Genomic DNA, 15,513 nt, shown 5'->3' on the forward strand with positions numbered 1-15,513 from the left:
ATTACATGGACCCAAATAGGATAAATCGCGCTTCATTTGGGTTTCAGTAATTCCCCATAACTAACCCTGCCTTTGAGCTACAATCCCACATGATTTGTCTGCTCTGTGGTATAACTGCATCACCGCACCCTCCTACAAACTTGCAGTACTTACAGAGAAAAACTGAAGCGCTCGCTCACAACCATGCTGTTTTCTTCAAAAAGTTTAATTTGCATAATTATTTACAACAGATGGTTGATAGCAGTACTTAGAAGAGGCAAAGTATACTGAACCACATTGATAAAGCGGGAAAAAAATAATAAAATGATAAGAAATCGTTGAAACCATTTCAAAACCTTGCATTTAGAAAAAGAAAAGTGTACAGTTAATTTATAGGTAAACAAATCTAGAAATGAAATATTCAGCTTAAATTAATCTTACAAACACAAACTGATCTGTAGAATGCTGTAATACTGAACAGCAATGAAACACTAAATAATACATTCATTTTCACTATCCTGCATGCTATCTGAAGATCTTATAAAATAATGTTGACAAAGGAACGTTAAACAACAAAAACATGGTCAAGAGCGGAAAATAGTTCCATTTAAATTAGGCATATATTATATATTTATATATGTATATTTCTGTACAAATACTGAATATTTGGCATTATATTTATCCTCATTATTGATATATCTAACAATTCAAAATAGTTTTAAGCTAACCACAAACCTTTTATGCTATCAAATTTTTCTCATGTCACATTCAAAAACCCATAAGAGGCCTTCTGTTATTTCTAACCACAGCCACAACACAAGACATTTCTCCACCAAAGGCAAACAATATTGTGACTGCTCTCTCCCCTCATAAAACACTGAAACATGAAGAACAGCACAGACACACAAACATTTTTCCTCCCAGTTTGACAGTAGCACGCAACTCAAAAAAATACGCAGCTGTGGGCGACATATGCCTGAATATCCTGGTTGAGTTCTGACCATACGTCCTAGAATTGGTGCAGAAACAAGCAGTAGCGTAAAGCAGTATAACTGTCCTTCAGAGGCAATGACGTCAGGGCTGTAACACTGTGGATGGGTACTGTGGTCACAAGTGATATACGTAAATTGTAAATACAACCTAAATTATTTGAGAGTGCATACAGAAAAAAATGTATGAGAAAATGTTATGTTAGCATCTATAGTGCCCAAACAAGCTCTTATCTAACGGGACGTAAGTGAAATGTTCGCCTGTCAAAGGACTAATTTGACATTTTGGGAAATATGCTTATTTGCTTTCTTGGAGAGATGACGAGATTGACGCCATTCTCACTTCAATACAATAAATATGAACATACATCCAGGCTACGACTAGCTTAGCATAACATACAGACTGCAAACGGAGATCCAGCTGGCCTGGGAGCCACCCAGCAGCATCTCTAAAAAGCTCCTTAATTATCATTTTCTATCTTTAAGTTTGCTAAGTACAAAAATCCAAGTGTAAAAATGTGTGGTTTTCTTCTGGTCTGCTTTGCTGTGTGGTGGAAAATCCGTTTCCTGTTTTCAGTTTTTATGGCTAAGCTAAGCTAACAGTTGCTTAGCTGTAGCTTTATATATTTAGATGTGATTATAGGAGGATTTTGGTACTTCAGAACAGTACCAGGCTAGCTGTTTCTCTGTCAGTTAAATGCTAAAGCTAGGAGTCGCTAGCTTAGCTATAAAGGCTGGTAAGAGGAATAGCTTGTTTCTTGACCAGGTGCTATTATTAAATAGTAATAGATGTAAAACTTCGCATAAAACCACAGTTTTTCATATTCACACTTCAGTATGTATACAAATTAAACAAAATATGACAAGTTAATTAGTGAGCTTTAGGAGTGTTTAGGCAGGTTTTGTTGGCGTTTCACAGAGCCTGTTTTCAGTGTTTATGCTAAGCTAAGCTAGTCAGCTGGTGGCTATAGCTTCATAGGCAGGGAACAGCTAGCTAATCACTGTGCCTGGCCACGAAATACACCAGTATTTAAACCCCCGTAAAACCACATCTTGTCATTTTCACACTTGTTGTTTGCACGGCTTAAACAAACAACATATAATGAGTTGACAGTGATGAGTAAATAATGGGTGTTATTTTAGGAGGATTTTGTTACCTCTGGACAGAACCAGACTGGCTGTTTCTCTGTTGGTTAAATGCTAAAGCTAGGCGATGCTAAGTTGTCTGGTAACAGGAAACAGCTTGTTTCTTGACCGGGCGCTTGGAAAAAATAGAAATAGATATAATTAAATTTTTGTACAAATTAAACAAACAAGATGTGACGAGTTAATTAGTTAGCTTTAGAGGTGCTTAGGCAAGTTTTGTTGCTGTTGTACGGAGCCTATTTTCAGTGTTTATGCTAAGCTAAGCTAATCAGCTGCTGGCTGTAGCTTTGAATGCAGTGGAAAGATATGAAAGTGGTATTGATCGACTTATGCCAAGAAATCAAATATGTGCATTTCCCAGTCAAACAGTTTCTTTAATTGGCTCAACAACTACCTTAATAACTAAATAACTGTAACATCCTTCAGATTTAGGTTTGCTAGAAGTCTCCAAATCAGGATGAAAAGGCAAACTAAATATCTAAATTAGGCTTATTGCTTGAGGAGCAGATGCACTCTCATACAGCCCATTATCGATGCAAACATGACAACTAATATGGTCCAAAATGACTCACTCAGCTGCTGTCTGTGTGGTGACACCAGGCCAAGCTCTGGTCTACGTCATCAAAAGTCACACGGTTTATGAGAAGAGAGAGCAAGCAATAGAAAGACATCTTTGCAGTGCAACTGTATCAGAAACAAGGAGAAAAGCTTTCAATGAAAGCTGAACGGAGTCTCATTTGAAAAGAGATCCTCAGCATACGTACAAGGGAAACTCTGGGCTCTGTCTTGAGGATGTGACACTGCTGTTGCGGTGCGTAAGTGTGTGCGTTTGATGCTTTTGGTGTGTGCTGATTGTCAGAATAAACAAAAAGAAAAGCAAATTTAGGAAAAGTACAAGGAGAGAAGTTGGTTGATTCAGCACCTATGCAGACTTCTCTGAGGTTTATCTTAAGGACAGCGATTAAACAATGCTAGTTTAAAATGCGGTGCTGCAAACTGTGTTGCATGGACCATAAACGGATGTCTTGAGTAGTGACGGAACAGGAAAGAGTGACCCTGGCAAAGGAACCCTAACCAATCACGTGTGTGAGTGGTACTGAAAGTTAGCTGACTTTTTCTTTACAATGGATATTTTGTCTTTTAAATCAGCTTAAAGTAAATTCGTGAGCGTGGATGAGCTGTATAGGATTGAGTGCTGGATGATGTTGACAGCACACGTTTTTGCTCCTGCAGTGTGCAGCACAATGGGCGGCGGGCTTTCAGTGCTCTGTAAATGAAAGGTGATCTACACCGGGGTCTGCAAGCTCTGCCGCCCCACACAAGTACTGCTGCATAGTACACAGGCATGACAAAGTGTTCCTGTGGAGGTTACAACTACTCCTAATATACCATGTTTGCTAAAAAGACTTAACCGTGAGGTAAATAGCTGTAGGTGAGCCTGCCTGTCATTGTACGAAAACGCTATTGCACTTTTTGGCTGGTCAAGTTTTGTCAGTCTCCAGATTTCTGTAGATGTAAGTGCCAAAAAAAGGCAAAAACATCACGAGATTACAATATCACAGCTAGGAGGAAAAATAGATTAAGACCTTCAGATAAATCATCTTTTATGATTTGCTGAAATGGATGTGACATGCACTCCGAGGTGTGTTTACGCCGTCATATCCACTCACAGAAATCCACTGGTTTTCTACTGTTCCCTTTGTTTTTAATGGAGCTTTATCCGCTGTCCTGACAAATTCATTGCTAAAAATGTAACTGCGTCATGGTGAGTCATAGCAGAACATCTGTGTGATCTGAACCAAAAAGAGGAAAACAAACGTTAGCAAATCCTCCTTTGAATCCTCTAGACTGTATTGTGCTGAAGTTTATTACAGTAGGACATTTTGAAGCACTCAAATAAATGGAAATTAGGTTTAAATTCTGCAGTCCGACCCAGCCCAGTTTCCAGCCCTTTGTAAAGGTATTACCGACAAACCTGCACTTTAAGAGGTGTTGCAGTCCTTTTACGATCCCGACCCCAAACATTCACTCACAGAGTTCTGTGAGAATCAAACCGTAAGGCACCTGAGGATTTGTCATGTACATAATTGCCAAACTCCTAAAGCCCCTCGTAGCATGTTGGGTAAAAATATGAAACACAGATGCAACAAAGGAGAATATTTAGTGAGATGCTAATGAGGAGTAATCCTTAAATATACAACAACAGGAAAATGGTACCATGATTATAGAATAGCCCCGCATGATACCACAAAAACACATTTGCTTAGTACCTATAATTCTGTCGCCATGTGTATTTCATGTCACATGCAGCAGCTGGTGTCCCTGTGACTTTTGAGGACATCTTTGTGTCTGATATCAGTCTTACTGATAGGTGCAAAGAAAAACAGCTCAAATGACATCATTTTTCATTCAAAGCCGGTGCCTGTGAGGTTGTGAGTCTGCTTCCTGTTAATCATCGTCCCTCTTCTGTTCCTCTCTGCCGCTTCACTTTCTGTCAGGCTTTAATGGTGGCGCACGACAAGTTGACCAAGCAGGAAAGATCATTTAGAGTTTTTCATGTGCTAAACCAACATCATTACCAACAACAAACGCTTTGACTTTGTAGGTTTCACTCATGCTTAAGTCTACCGGTTGTGAAACAGATCCAAGCAGCCTGCAAGGAAGTTCCTAGCAACAGAAAACACCAAGTTGAAGCTACAAAAAGACAAAAAGCTCTGTTTTGAAAAGGTTTTTTTGTTTTTAAGAAAAGCCTGGATTGACGATAATGAGTGCCGGATCATTAAGCACTACACATGACGGGATCACAGTATGCAGTCTGTGGGAAGTAGACTCGATTTGCAAGACTTTCAGTCAGGTGGAAGAGCAGCTGGATTGTTAAAGTAGCCCCATCAACGGTTGTTGTAATCCAGAGAGGCTGCTGTTAGTCCCTCTGAGGACAAGACTTAGGGAGGAACCAGTTCAATAAATGAGGATTTTAATATTTCAAAGCTAACAGTGTTCTCCATCTATTCTCCAAAAGATGAGTGAAGATGCTGATATTTATAGACTTACATGGGAGACAGATATAGCCAACAAAAGCAGACGTGTTCTAATGACTACCACAGTACTTTTATATCAGTGTTTATTAAAGCCAGGCTTGAATTACTATTAATACTAGTATTTAGTGGAATAAGACTTATTATATATTTATACATATACTTCCTTTTTGTCAGTCATAAATACTGTTCTTCTTCAAAATTCTATGGGCACAAGAGATATAAAAACACTCATTATAATTATCAATATAATATAAACAATAATAGTGATAAACTCTCTTCTAGTTAGAGGTAAGAGGATTTCCAGTGTGACTCGTTGGCCAAGCAGGCAAAGAGAAGGGAAAATCTACATTAGACATTTGAAAGAAAAGAAATTTGACACTACAGTGTCAAATTTTCACTTGAGAAACATCATAACAAGTGGTATTATATCGCCACCTGTGTCTCTTCATTAAATCATACTGGAAAAAGTGGGCATCTCTTGCCTCTTGACAAATCTTTAACTGACAAAAAATAGACTGAAATAGAAAATATTTAAGCGCTGCAATTTGTAGAAAATGAATTTCCTTTTCGTCAGGGTGAATTTAGGCAAAAGGATAAATACACAGATGGGTTCAAGGTCCAGTGTGGAGGATTTAGTGCCATCTAGTGGTGAGGTTGCAGACCACCTGAACACCCCTCGCCTCACCCTCCCTCACCAAGAGTGGATCTACGATGGCCGTGAAAACTACAAAAAACGTTCTCTATAGCCAGTGTTTGGTTTGTCCCTGCTGGGCTCCTGTAGAAACATGGTGGACTCTGTGGTAGTGGACCTGCTCCCTCTGTGGATGTACAGAGCTCATTCTAGGTAACAAAACAATGATTTTAATTTTCAGGTGATTAAACACCACCTGTTTCTGCCAATATATCCCCCTAAATCCTACACACTGATCCTTCAACATCATGTTGGTCCCTGTTTAAAGAGGGAAATTAACTCTGTTGAATCCTTCTTTTAAATAAACGATGAATGAAGTGTTGATTTTGGAGGTAAAGCCCCTTAATGGAAGAAGATACTGAACTTAAAACTAAGCCCTTGCCATCTTATCAGTTCCTGTAAATATATAATGCACTTGATTTTTTAATTAGTCCTTTAATCCAAACTTGGGCACAGCATATACAGTACAGAGATATACAGTTAAATAAACTAAATTACTCGGCTTGAATTTGCTTTAAAGAATGTGAGTCACAGAGGAAGCTGGGATATATCTTGTAAATATATTAATCGATGCATATGGTTCATAGTTTATATTTCATTTACCTTCATGTGGCAAGTTATTCTATCTGTTTTCCAGCTGTGAACTAAAAGCCAGCACTGCCTGTTTCTTTATTTATTTATTTAATTAAATTAATTTATTACATATATTTCTTGGAGCCTATCTTGATTGATCCTACTGGGACTCTAGTTCTTACATGCACTTAACCGAGACAATCCCGTTTGTGTGCGTGTGTGTGTATGTGTGTGTGTGTGTGTGTGTGTGTGTGTGTGTGTGTGTGTGCGTGTGTGTGTGCGTGTGTGTGTGTGTGTGTGTGTGAGTGTTCTTCCCGTGACAAACAGCAGGCCTGAAATCAGTGTGAAATGATGTATTGCCTTTGCTGACCTGGCGTGTCGTCTTCTATTATTTTTGTGCCCTTTCATATTTCATCTTAAATTAGAAAAAAAAATACAGTAAAAAGTAGAAGCTTGGGAGTGACTTCGGTCCAATTTAGTTGGATTTTCCAGCGTCCGCTCATCTCCTTGGATGTTTTTTTTTTTTATTTGATTTGATTTTTTTGCATTGTTAGGGGCTCTACATTCATGAGTGGTTCGGTTAAGGCCGTCCGGTAAGGTAAGGGTTTCAGATTTAGCACTGATGTACACGTCACACAGTAAAATACTTCAGCTTCAGGTCAGACAAATGCAAAGCCTCAACGCAAGCGAAATAAACCCCCTCAGAACCCCTCAAGACAAGTACGACTCACTGCCTCACACGGAGTATTTACAGCACAGACTGCTCTCTCCTGCCGAGCATCAGTCTAATTACAGTAAAATGGGAAACATTAAACACTGTACTGCAGCATAATTCTAGTGGCCCTATGTCAACATTTGTTTTAATTAGCTGGGGTTAGACTGGCGAATGAGGATGAATGGGCGTGTATTGCAAAATGTCGGTGTGGTATAAAACATGGACAGGTACGATGCAGTATGTTCAGCTAGCTATAGCGGCATGCCCTTGGCTCAGGGTGGGCATATTAGATTTTACTTGAAGGTTGGTGGAATGTCAAAGCCTGTAATCTCTCCCGTCTGATACATAAATGTCCCTGACCTCTTAGCATGTTAGAAAGGAAGTTAAGCCATAAAAACCTTCTCCTCTTTTACGTCACTGAGGGCAAGAGCATTGCAAAGATGATCGTTTCTAAAGTCACAATCTACCACAAGTCATCGGAGAGACAACGGGCACCATGTTAATAAATCTCTGTTTAAAAAGTCCTTGAGTGTGTGTGTGTGTGCGTGCACATAGGACTGGGTAAAGGACAACAGTTTTAGAGTAAAAAGCAGCACCATTTACTATAGTAACTGAATATTGTTAAAGTGTCATTTGCACCTGTCTTTCCTAGACTACATGAGCAGATCAAAGTAACGACAGAAGTGTTTTCATTATGCCCCATTTGGAACAAAAGGTTGGATGTTATGAGATATGGTTTCTGTTCTGAAACACCCCTCAATAAGCAAGATAAATGCACTGTCAAATCAACCCACAACGGTTTTAACTATAAATACTAAATGCATACTGTAGATTGTGATGTTGGTCATATGATAGATACTGTAAGTATAATTAAAAGTGTTAGAATCACAATATTGTAATTACGAGAGGCCTGAACGCCGTCAGAAAGAAATGAAAAGGAAACAACACAAGGTGCAGTTTATATGACCTACAGAGTAACATGAAATCCTGTAGTAAATTTTCCATATCTGTCCTTGCAATTCAACTGCAACAATATCACATGAGCTTCATAAACTACATTTCCCTTGGAAATACAAACATGAATATTATAAGGTGCAAAATGCATTGTTTGATACAGTCACCTCTTCCGGGCTGCGCAAAACTGTCTTTTGTTAATAATTCATATTTGTTCTGCAATGGAAATGCATCCAGCAGCAAATAACGTACATATCTTAAAAATGTCTAGTCCTAAGAGGGGATGGCGTTTCGTGGATGGGAATGAATCAATGCTGAAATGACGGTCGAGGATTCTGAGCCTTATTTTCAGATCTCAATCAGCAACACTGGTCAGCAGCCGCGGCGGCCTGGTCAAAGACGGACACACACATGAAAGATAGGACAGTTGTGGATCCCAGTTCTATTTTGACTTTTTAATCACAAATTGGCAGAAAAATAAGAGCAGCTGATCCCACCAAGGAGCCAGGTTTTAGCCACCACTGCCACCTGCTCAAAAGACGATTATCTGTATCTTCTTAAAGGCTTTTTCACCTGGCTAAGACAGAGTCTGCTGCTCCTTTGCACAGGCTGCTTTAGCTCAAGACCACTGTTGCTGGTGAGAAACTCTAGAAAAGTTGCACTTTGTGTTTCCCTTTGAATGTGGCAAGTGTAGCGTCTTACTCACCGTGGGGCAATGGCGGCAATGGAGAAGACCAGGGTTTCAACAGCGATGACCAAATTAATCACTAACTTGAATTAATGTTGCTCAAATAAAAACCAGGTGAAATGTTGATTTTGGGGGGAATAGCAGCTCATTCTCATGGTGCAGAGGCTGTGGCAAAGAGTCCCATGTGGGGTTAAAGCTACACTAGGCAACTTCACATGTTAGAGGCTCATGTTTACCAATCCAGCTGGCCTGTGGTCAGTTTTAACATCAAAAGGACAAGAGGCAAAAGGTCTAACGCTGGTGTGTCCAGTTTTCTCAGTGTTGGGCTTCATGTTAAATGTTTTGTTTCGTACTCTCTGTGGAAAACACACCTGACTCACCTGACTTCTCTCTCAGGGAAGAGGGGGCGTTCTTCCCTATGGCAGTGCCACACTGTCATCAAAGCTGAGAAAAAGGAAAATGCTTTTTCAACTGAAATCTTGCCTAGTGTAGCTTCGGTAGGGACAACCCAGAGAATGGCAACAGATGATGAAACGGTGGATGAGCGGTGACGGGCGATGACAGCAGGAGGAGGCTGCATGTGACGCCACGGGCTGGTGTTGGGCGGAGGTGCGCGAGAGGAGCTGAGGGTGAATCCTTGGACCTCAAAGCCGTGTCTGGGCTTCGGGGATGTAGATCTCGATGCTGTCTGCCCTCTCTGTGGCTGAGTTCTGTCTGAAAGAAGCTGCTCGCTTGGCAGCCATGAGGCGTCTGCGGGCTTCCTGCCGCTGGCGGTCCTGAAGGTCCAGAGAGCGTTCTCGCATTATAGCGCCACGTCCCTTGGACGGCCGCTTTGGCAGAGGTGGTGGCCACTTCCGCTCCTTAGGATGCAGAATGACATGATTAAACCAGGTAAACAGGTAAGGCTTACTATCAAAGCAATGCACTCAACAGTGTCAGACAGCGTATCTCAGTCAATGGTCTCCAGCTCAGATCACTGTTAGGAGGGTCCATGTGTGCCAGATAATATAAATCATACACCAACCCTTAAACCTAATGGATTCTGAACACATGAGTCGATCTAATCTGCCATGTTTGATAACTGTGAGCTGGAAGTGCACACTAAAACTGACAGCAGCAATATTTTTTATTATTCTTTATAACATGTATTTAGCTTGGTCATTCTATATTATCCCATTATGGAACAAGAAGAGGGACTATTTATTCAGCTCATAATTGAGGGTTATGAGGGAAAGAAGGCAATATTAAGCAGCTGATGAAACACTGCTGGGGGAGCTTAATTTTGTGAGGAAATCAGGCAGGAAATGATAAATGTTGAATCAGAGCAGATGAATTAAATGCTAATAGGAGTTTTATTCACTATGGAGTGCGCAGCTTTGACTAAATTTGGCTGTAAGGCTTAAATATAAGAATCTTTGGTATTGCATGTGCGTTTCATGGACAGGCTTCAAGTTTGCCCAAAAATAAACTTCCTCTAGAGGTCACAATGTAGGACTTCACCAATAGATTTCTCTCTGTTGCCGAGGTGCTGTATATTCGTGCAGCAAAAAAACATTATATGAACAAAATGCGAGCCTAAGCTGCTATGAAGACAGTACAATTTCAACCGTATGAACTACAAAGCTGAACACACTGATGTACAATAACTCTCTGAAAGCAACGTAAGCTTTTCTGGTTGTGTGGCAAAGTGGTGTCGGTGTGGAACTGTGCCTGCTTTCAAGGAGAGAAGCCCAATACAGAGAGCATCTGTGTCACTGTTAGGTCTCAGCTTCATGGAGCTCGCAATGTGTCTGTTAACTGCTGGAGGTAAATAACTCCCTCACAACTACGACTGTAGCACGGAGATAATTATCCAAGTGCCCTCAAGGAGCTTGTCTATCTCTAAAAACACATTACGGTCTAAATGTGGTTCTTACAAACGCAGCTCCCTCATCCACAAGCAGCACTCTCACAAACGTGCTTTTGTTTCAGCTGCTGGGCGTCAAAAGCTTCTAAACTTTCATATGCAACTGCTTTTTTTGAACATTGTTACTGTCATGAGTCACCTTGAAAATTTTTTTTCTTGTTTTTGAGTTGCTAAATATTTACTCATTTCAGCTGGTGTGGCATTATTCTGTAGACACTTGCAGTGTAGTTAGTAGTTTGGATTGTTTACCTACAGGAGATGGCGGTCGACACACTCTCAGTTTGAAGAAGCATCGTGTAGAAAACTAAGGAATGTGCTGCTGTTGACTGGGGGCAGCAGCAACATGTTAAAAAATAAATAATTGCTTAAGCATACACTATATTTAGACTATTTTCACCCACTCAGCCATCAGACAGCCATTTCCTGCATTTAATTGACGACATTATATCACTGTCTTCAAATCCACCAGACTCCTTTGACAAAAAACAATATTTTTACCTCGTAGAACATCAGAGTTGCAAATCTATCACTGCATGATTAGTTAGTTTCACCAAAGTCACACAATAACACAAACCAACTAACCAACAGAGGCAGCAGTAGACCAGCAGCTCCCTTGTTCTGTGAGGTAAAATTACTGTTTTTTTTCAATAGAGTCTGGTTTGGACTGTGGCTTTGGAGAGAAGGATGTTTATAGCTCAAGTTCCTGTCAAAAAGGGCTGCCTGACAGAAAGGAAAAGTGGTGAAAATATTCTAAATATAGCATATATTTAAACTAATATTTCTATTCTAGGTGGACATGCATGTTGCTGCTGACATTCCTTAGCTTCCTACACCACCACACCGAGGGCCGACCGCCATTTATTGTAGGTAATACACTGTTGATAAGAACCTCAGACAACCCCACTTCAAACAATCCAAACTATTCCTTTAAAGTCTTCTCACATGCACTACATGTCCTGTGCATACTGGAAGAAAATTGTGCCATCACAGTGGAAATATGGCTTTACCTTACATTACCGCAGACCTAAAGCAGCTAATGAATGACAGTGACAGCATGGATGAGACAGATATTATTCTGAGAACACAGCTGGTGGTTTTAACATTTTTAGAGGATGCTACTAGCTGTCTAAAGTGAACTGATGTTGCGTCTTAATGTTGTCCCTGCAGTGTTATGATAAGAATGATTAACCTCCTGCTGGTGACAAGCCTAAAAAAGAAGGCAAATGTTGTTAGTGCAGTTTTCCTCAAAAGCTGTGCAAGTTCATCTGGAGCCCATTAAGACTAATTATTATGAGTGTGTGGATCCCAGCTCAAACAGCTCCCAGTTTCACCTTCTTCTCTGGGCTCTCCACCAGCTGCCACTGGTTGCTCTTGATCTGCTGCAGCTCATCAAACTTGGCAGTGACGTCATCGATGGAAAGCTGCAAGAGGTCCCAGAATCCAGCCAGGTCCTGAGATGTGGGTCTGGGCATGGCACTGGGGTCCTGAGGAGACACAGGACAACAGAATATCAGAATCAGAATCAGATGCCTTTATTAGTCTCCCGAAGGAGAAATTCCATTTCAGTTACATCCCGTCCAAGAAACACAAAAAAAGACAGTGACACATAACAGGGGAGGACAGGAGTGGGAGAACTGTGGGTCGCACACATGGAGAGCGCCCCGTTTACTTAGATGTGAAAGAGGAAAAACAAGAGGGAAGAAGAGGGTAAAAAAAAGCAACTCCCAAACTAAGCTCCTGTGGGGGGGGGGCACAGTGTGGGATTAGGAAAAAAACACCTCGGCACATAAGCAACATAGTAAGACATTACAACAAAATCTCAAGGACTTGCACATGTGGGAAGGGTGGGGGGAGTTGGGGAGGGTAGGTGTCGCAGCACAGACACTGGGGGCGCGTGCACGCAGCCACATTTAAGTGCCTCGCAACTGCGACAAGGGAGGGAGGGGGGGTGGGAGCCACGAAGGCGTTGAGTTGGAGGTTGTGTGTGTGTCATATGTGTCTTCGTGTGTGTGTATGTGTAAGCCCGTGTACTTCATCTCCACTCAGTCCAACCCATTGTCTCTGCCGTCTGATAACTGATGACGAAGACACAGCCATAGCTGTGGAGACGACCTCGGAGAGTCCTGATCCAGAAACAAAGTTCACAGGAGTACGGGGGTGATGGGGGAGGAGATGGGGGCCGGAGCATCTTGTCTGCATAACATCATGTTTTTGTGTGCGTGTGTGTTTATGTGAAGTGATTTCCCATTATTGTCTCATCAACATGTGCAATAGTTCAAACGAGCTGTGCCATAAATCAGCAGTGTAACATTATGGTATTACGGTAGTATGGTGTAGATATTTTTACATATTTTTACATATTCTCTCAGCTATTTCTTTTTTCTGTTTTATTACTATTGTACAATGGGAGCAACTACCACTGACCCAATATCTCCTCTGGGATCAATAAAGAATTCTGATTCTGATCATGTGCAGATTTGCTGAACACTAATTACAAGTCTAAACAAACTTTACTGAACTACCTGTTCCAAACCAGCATTACACCACCTTCTATCATACTAAACAAACTACAGTTTATATAATAATTGTAAAAAAAACGAAAATATTTCACTACAATTGTCAAGCTACAGCTTACTGTCAGGACATACTGCTTCTCAGCCACTTCAACATTTGAACCTCACCATTCCCACCACTGTGTGGCAGCAGAGCACCAACAATGGTTCTTAACCTCCTCTGTCAGCTCATGGGAGCATCCTTTAACAGCCTTTACCTGCTCCTTTTTCATAAGGGCAGAGTTTGTCTCTTGTGTGCTGCAGCAACAGCGATGATTAATGATTATCAAAGGTCATATTTGTGGTCAGATGCAGTAGAGACAGAGGCTGGAGACGTGCTAGCCACCTTAGCGCAAACAATTTTCATTTTCATTCTACTTTAATCTTGTGTGATAATCACACTGTGAAATTTGAAAGACAAAAATCTGGTGCTCATTGCTTTTGCATGTCTGTGGTGTATTGCTGTCCATGGCCAGCTGGTTGATGTGTCAGCTGCACAACTAGCCATGTGCTCATCACCACGGGCAGCAAATACAGATTCAGACCAAGGAAAAAGTCTGTCAAGTCAAACGTCAAAGCCCATTCAGAGTTTTTAATGGGCACATTGTGCAGTTCCTCCTCTGTCCAGCAGGGAAACAGAGTCCTTCTCTCATTCAGACTCATCTGAAAGCTCAGGGCAATCTAAGGCTTGTCACTACCAATGTTAGACTTAATTCATCATCCCATTATCTATGGGGAGAGAGGGAGCGAGCGCGGCCCAAAACCATCCAGAAGAGAGCATCACACTGAGTTAAGACACAAACACACAAAGAAAAAAAAAAAAAAACAAGGCGGTGAGAGAGCAGGCAGATGTCAACCACCTCCACAAGGTTTTGCATTTCATTTAAAAAATTAGCTATGCTTTACGAAGGCGTGATTAAGTGCCTGCCTGTTTCTTTCACTGTCTCTCTCTACTGTATCTGCAGAAACATTCCCACTCATGACACTATCATCCTCTAATATATGCTGACTCTGTGGGGAGCTAGCATTAGAATAGGTGTGAGTTTCCGGTCGACGTGACATGAGGGCCAAACAGTGAGACGGTGTGGCAGTCAATTATTCAGACTCTCACATCCCATTCAAGCTGCTGCCTCTGTGCATTAATGGAAAGCCTCGGCCCAGGTGCTGCTTCCTATTGGAATTCCCCTTTGGTTTACTGCAGGGTCAATAGTGGCAGAGGGACTGCTTCACTATTGATCTCTGTGGTCTATTTCTGGAAGTGCAGCGTCAGGCCGAGCGCCTTCTCAGAGCTCTGAGACAGAGCAGCCGATCAACAAGTCCTGATCTTTTGTGTTTTTCTATGGAACGCATGAACAGCATGTCAGTCGATACAGTGTGCTTGTTCACAAACATGTACTACTCACCAGATTCTGCTGACATAGCCAGTAAAACTGTTGAAACTTTTGAGACATTAGTAGCTGAGCACTTCCCACGGCACTCCGGATTTTTCCTAGGACTGGCGGACACAGAGAGAAAGAATCTTGTTTCATCACTGACGGATTGGAAAAGGCCAACACGCTGAGCAATGTTCAGTCAGTCATCCACATGGATCCAATCTGCTCACAAAACACCTTTCATGATTCTGTGTTTTCATTGTCAACATGACAGCTAATACTCTGAGCGTTCACTTTTCATATCCTGTTATACATACTGCAAAAAAACAGAATTGTTTTGAACACGTCACCAAAGCATCAACCTCATTCAACAAAAGCAGCACCTTTGACAAGCATGTAGTTCCCCTCAGGACACTCACTCTCCTCTGACAGGTCATGCTCCTCTGCTTCCCTCTCCATCTCTTTGCACCATCCCTCCAGACGCTTGGTTTCATTATGAAGGAGCTGCATGAACCAGCTGCCGTCCCTGCGAAGGGGGGACACTCGGCCTGTATCGGTGCTCTCCAGGCTGGGTTCAACCAGCCAGGGTTCAGGCTGTGGGCTGGGGGGCCCGCTGGAAGGCCGGTAGTCCTCCCTGTAACTGAACAGGCCCTGTGTGCGCACCGTGCGGATGGCCCCATACTGAGTGGGCGTGCTGGGCTCAGAGTGGCGACCGAAGCCACCGCCAAACTGCAGGCCCTTGTCCTCCATGGAGGGAAAGCCCTCCAGCTCCATGTCTGCTTGCACTGCAGTCGTCACACTGTTGGAGCGCTTGAACCTCCCATGCCTAAAAATGCACATGTTAAAGGAACAATGCTTAAATAAATGCAACTAAATGTACAAAATTTTGACCATGGACACTGTTCTTCT

The 15,513-nt window shown here is 41.7% G+C and overlaps 1 protein-coding gene across 7 annotated transcripts in view; it reads right to left on the reverse strand.

Annotated features, from left to right (window-relative positions):
• The window catches only part of dlgap2b (discs, large (Drosophila) homolog-associated protein 2b), a 98,295-nt gene that overhangs the window by 240 nt on the left and 82,542 nt on the right, over positions 1 to 15,513 (reverse strand). For 5 of the 7 annotated variants that reach the window (XM_076755679.1, XM_076755678.1, XM_076755677.1 and 2 more), the window contains 4 exons: positions 15,024 to 15,430; positions 14,635 to 14,726; positions 12,011 to 12,163; positions 185 to 9,633 (listed from right to left, as the gene is read on the reverse strand). In XM_076755679.1, the coding sequence (XP_076611794.1) occupies positions 9,418 to 9,633; positions 12,011 to 12,163; positions 14,635 to 14,726; positions 15,024 to 15,430 (868 nt within the window). In that variant the 3' untranslated portion in view covers positions 185 to 9,417. Of the gene's footprint in view, positions 1 to 184; positions 9,634 to 12,010; positions 12,164 to 14,634; positions 14,727 to 15,023; positions 15,431 to 15,513 lie in introns of those variants that run through there. The other 2 variants (XR_013078482.1, XR_013078483.1) reach the window with 2 other exon arrangements.

This window comes from Chaetodon auriga, chromosome 18, assembly GCF_051107435.1.
Source record: "Chaetodon auriga isolate fChaAug3 chromosome 18, fChaAug3.hap1, whole genome shotgun sequence".
In the NCBI taxonomy this organism is placed as follows: domain Eukaryota; kingdom Metazoa; phylum Chordata; class Actinopteri; order Chaetodontiformes; family Chaetodontidae; genus Chaetodon; species Chaetodon auriga.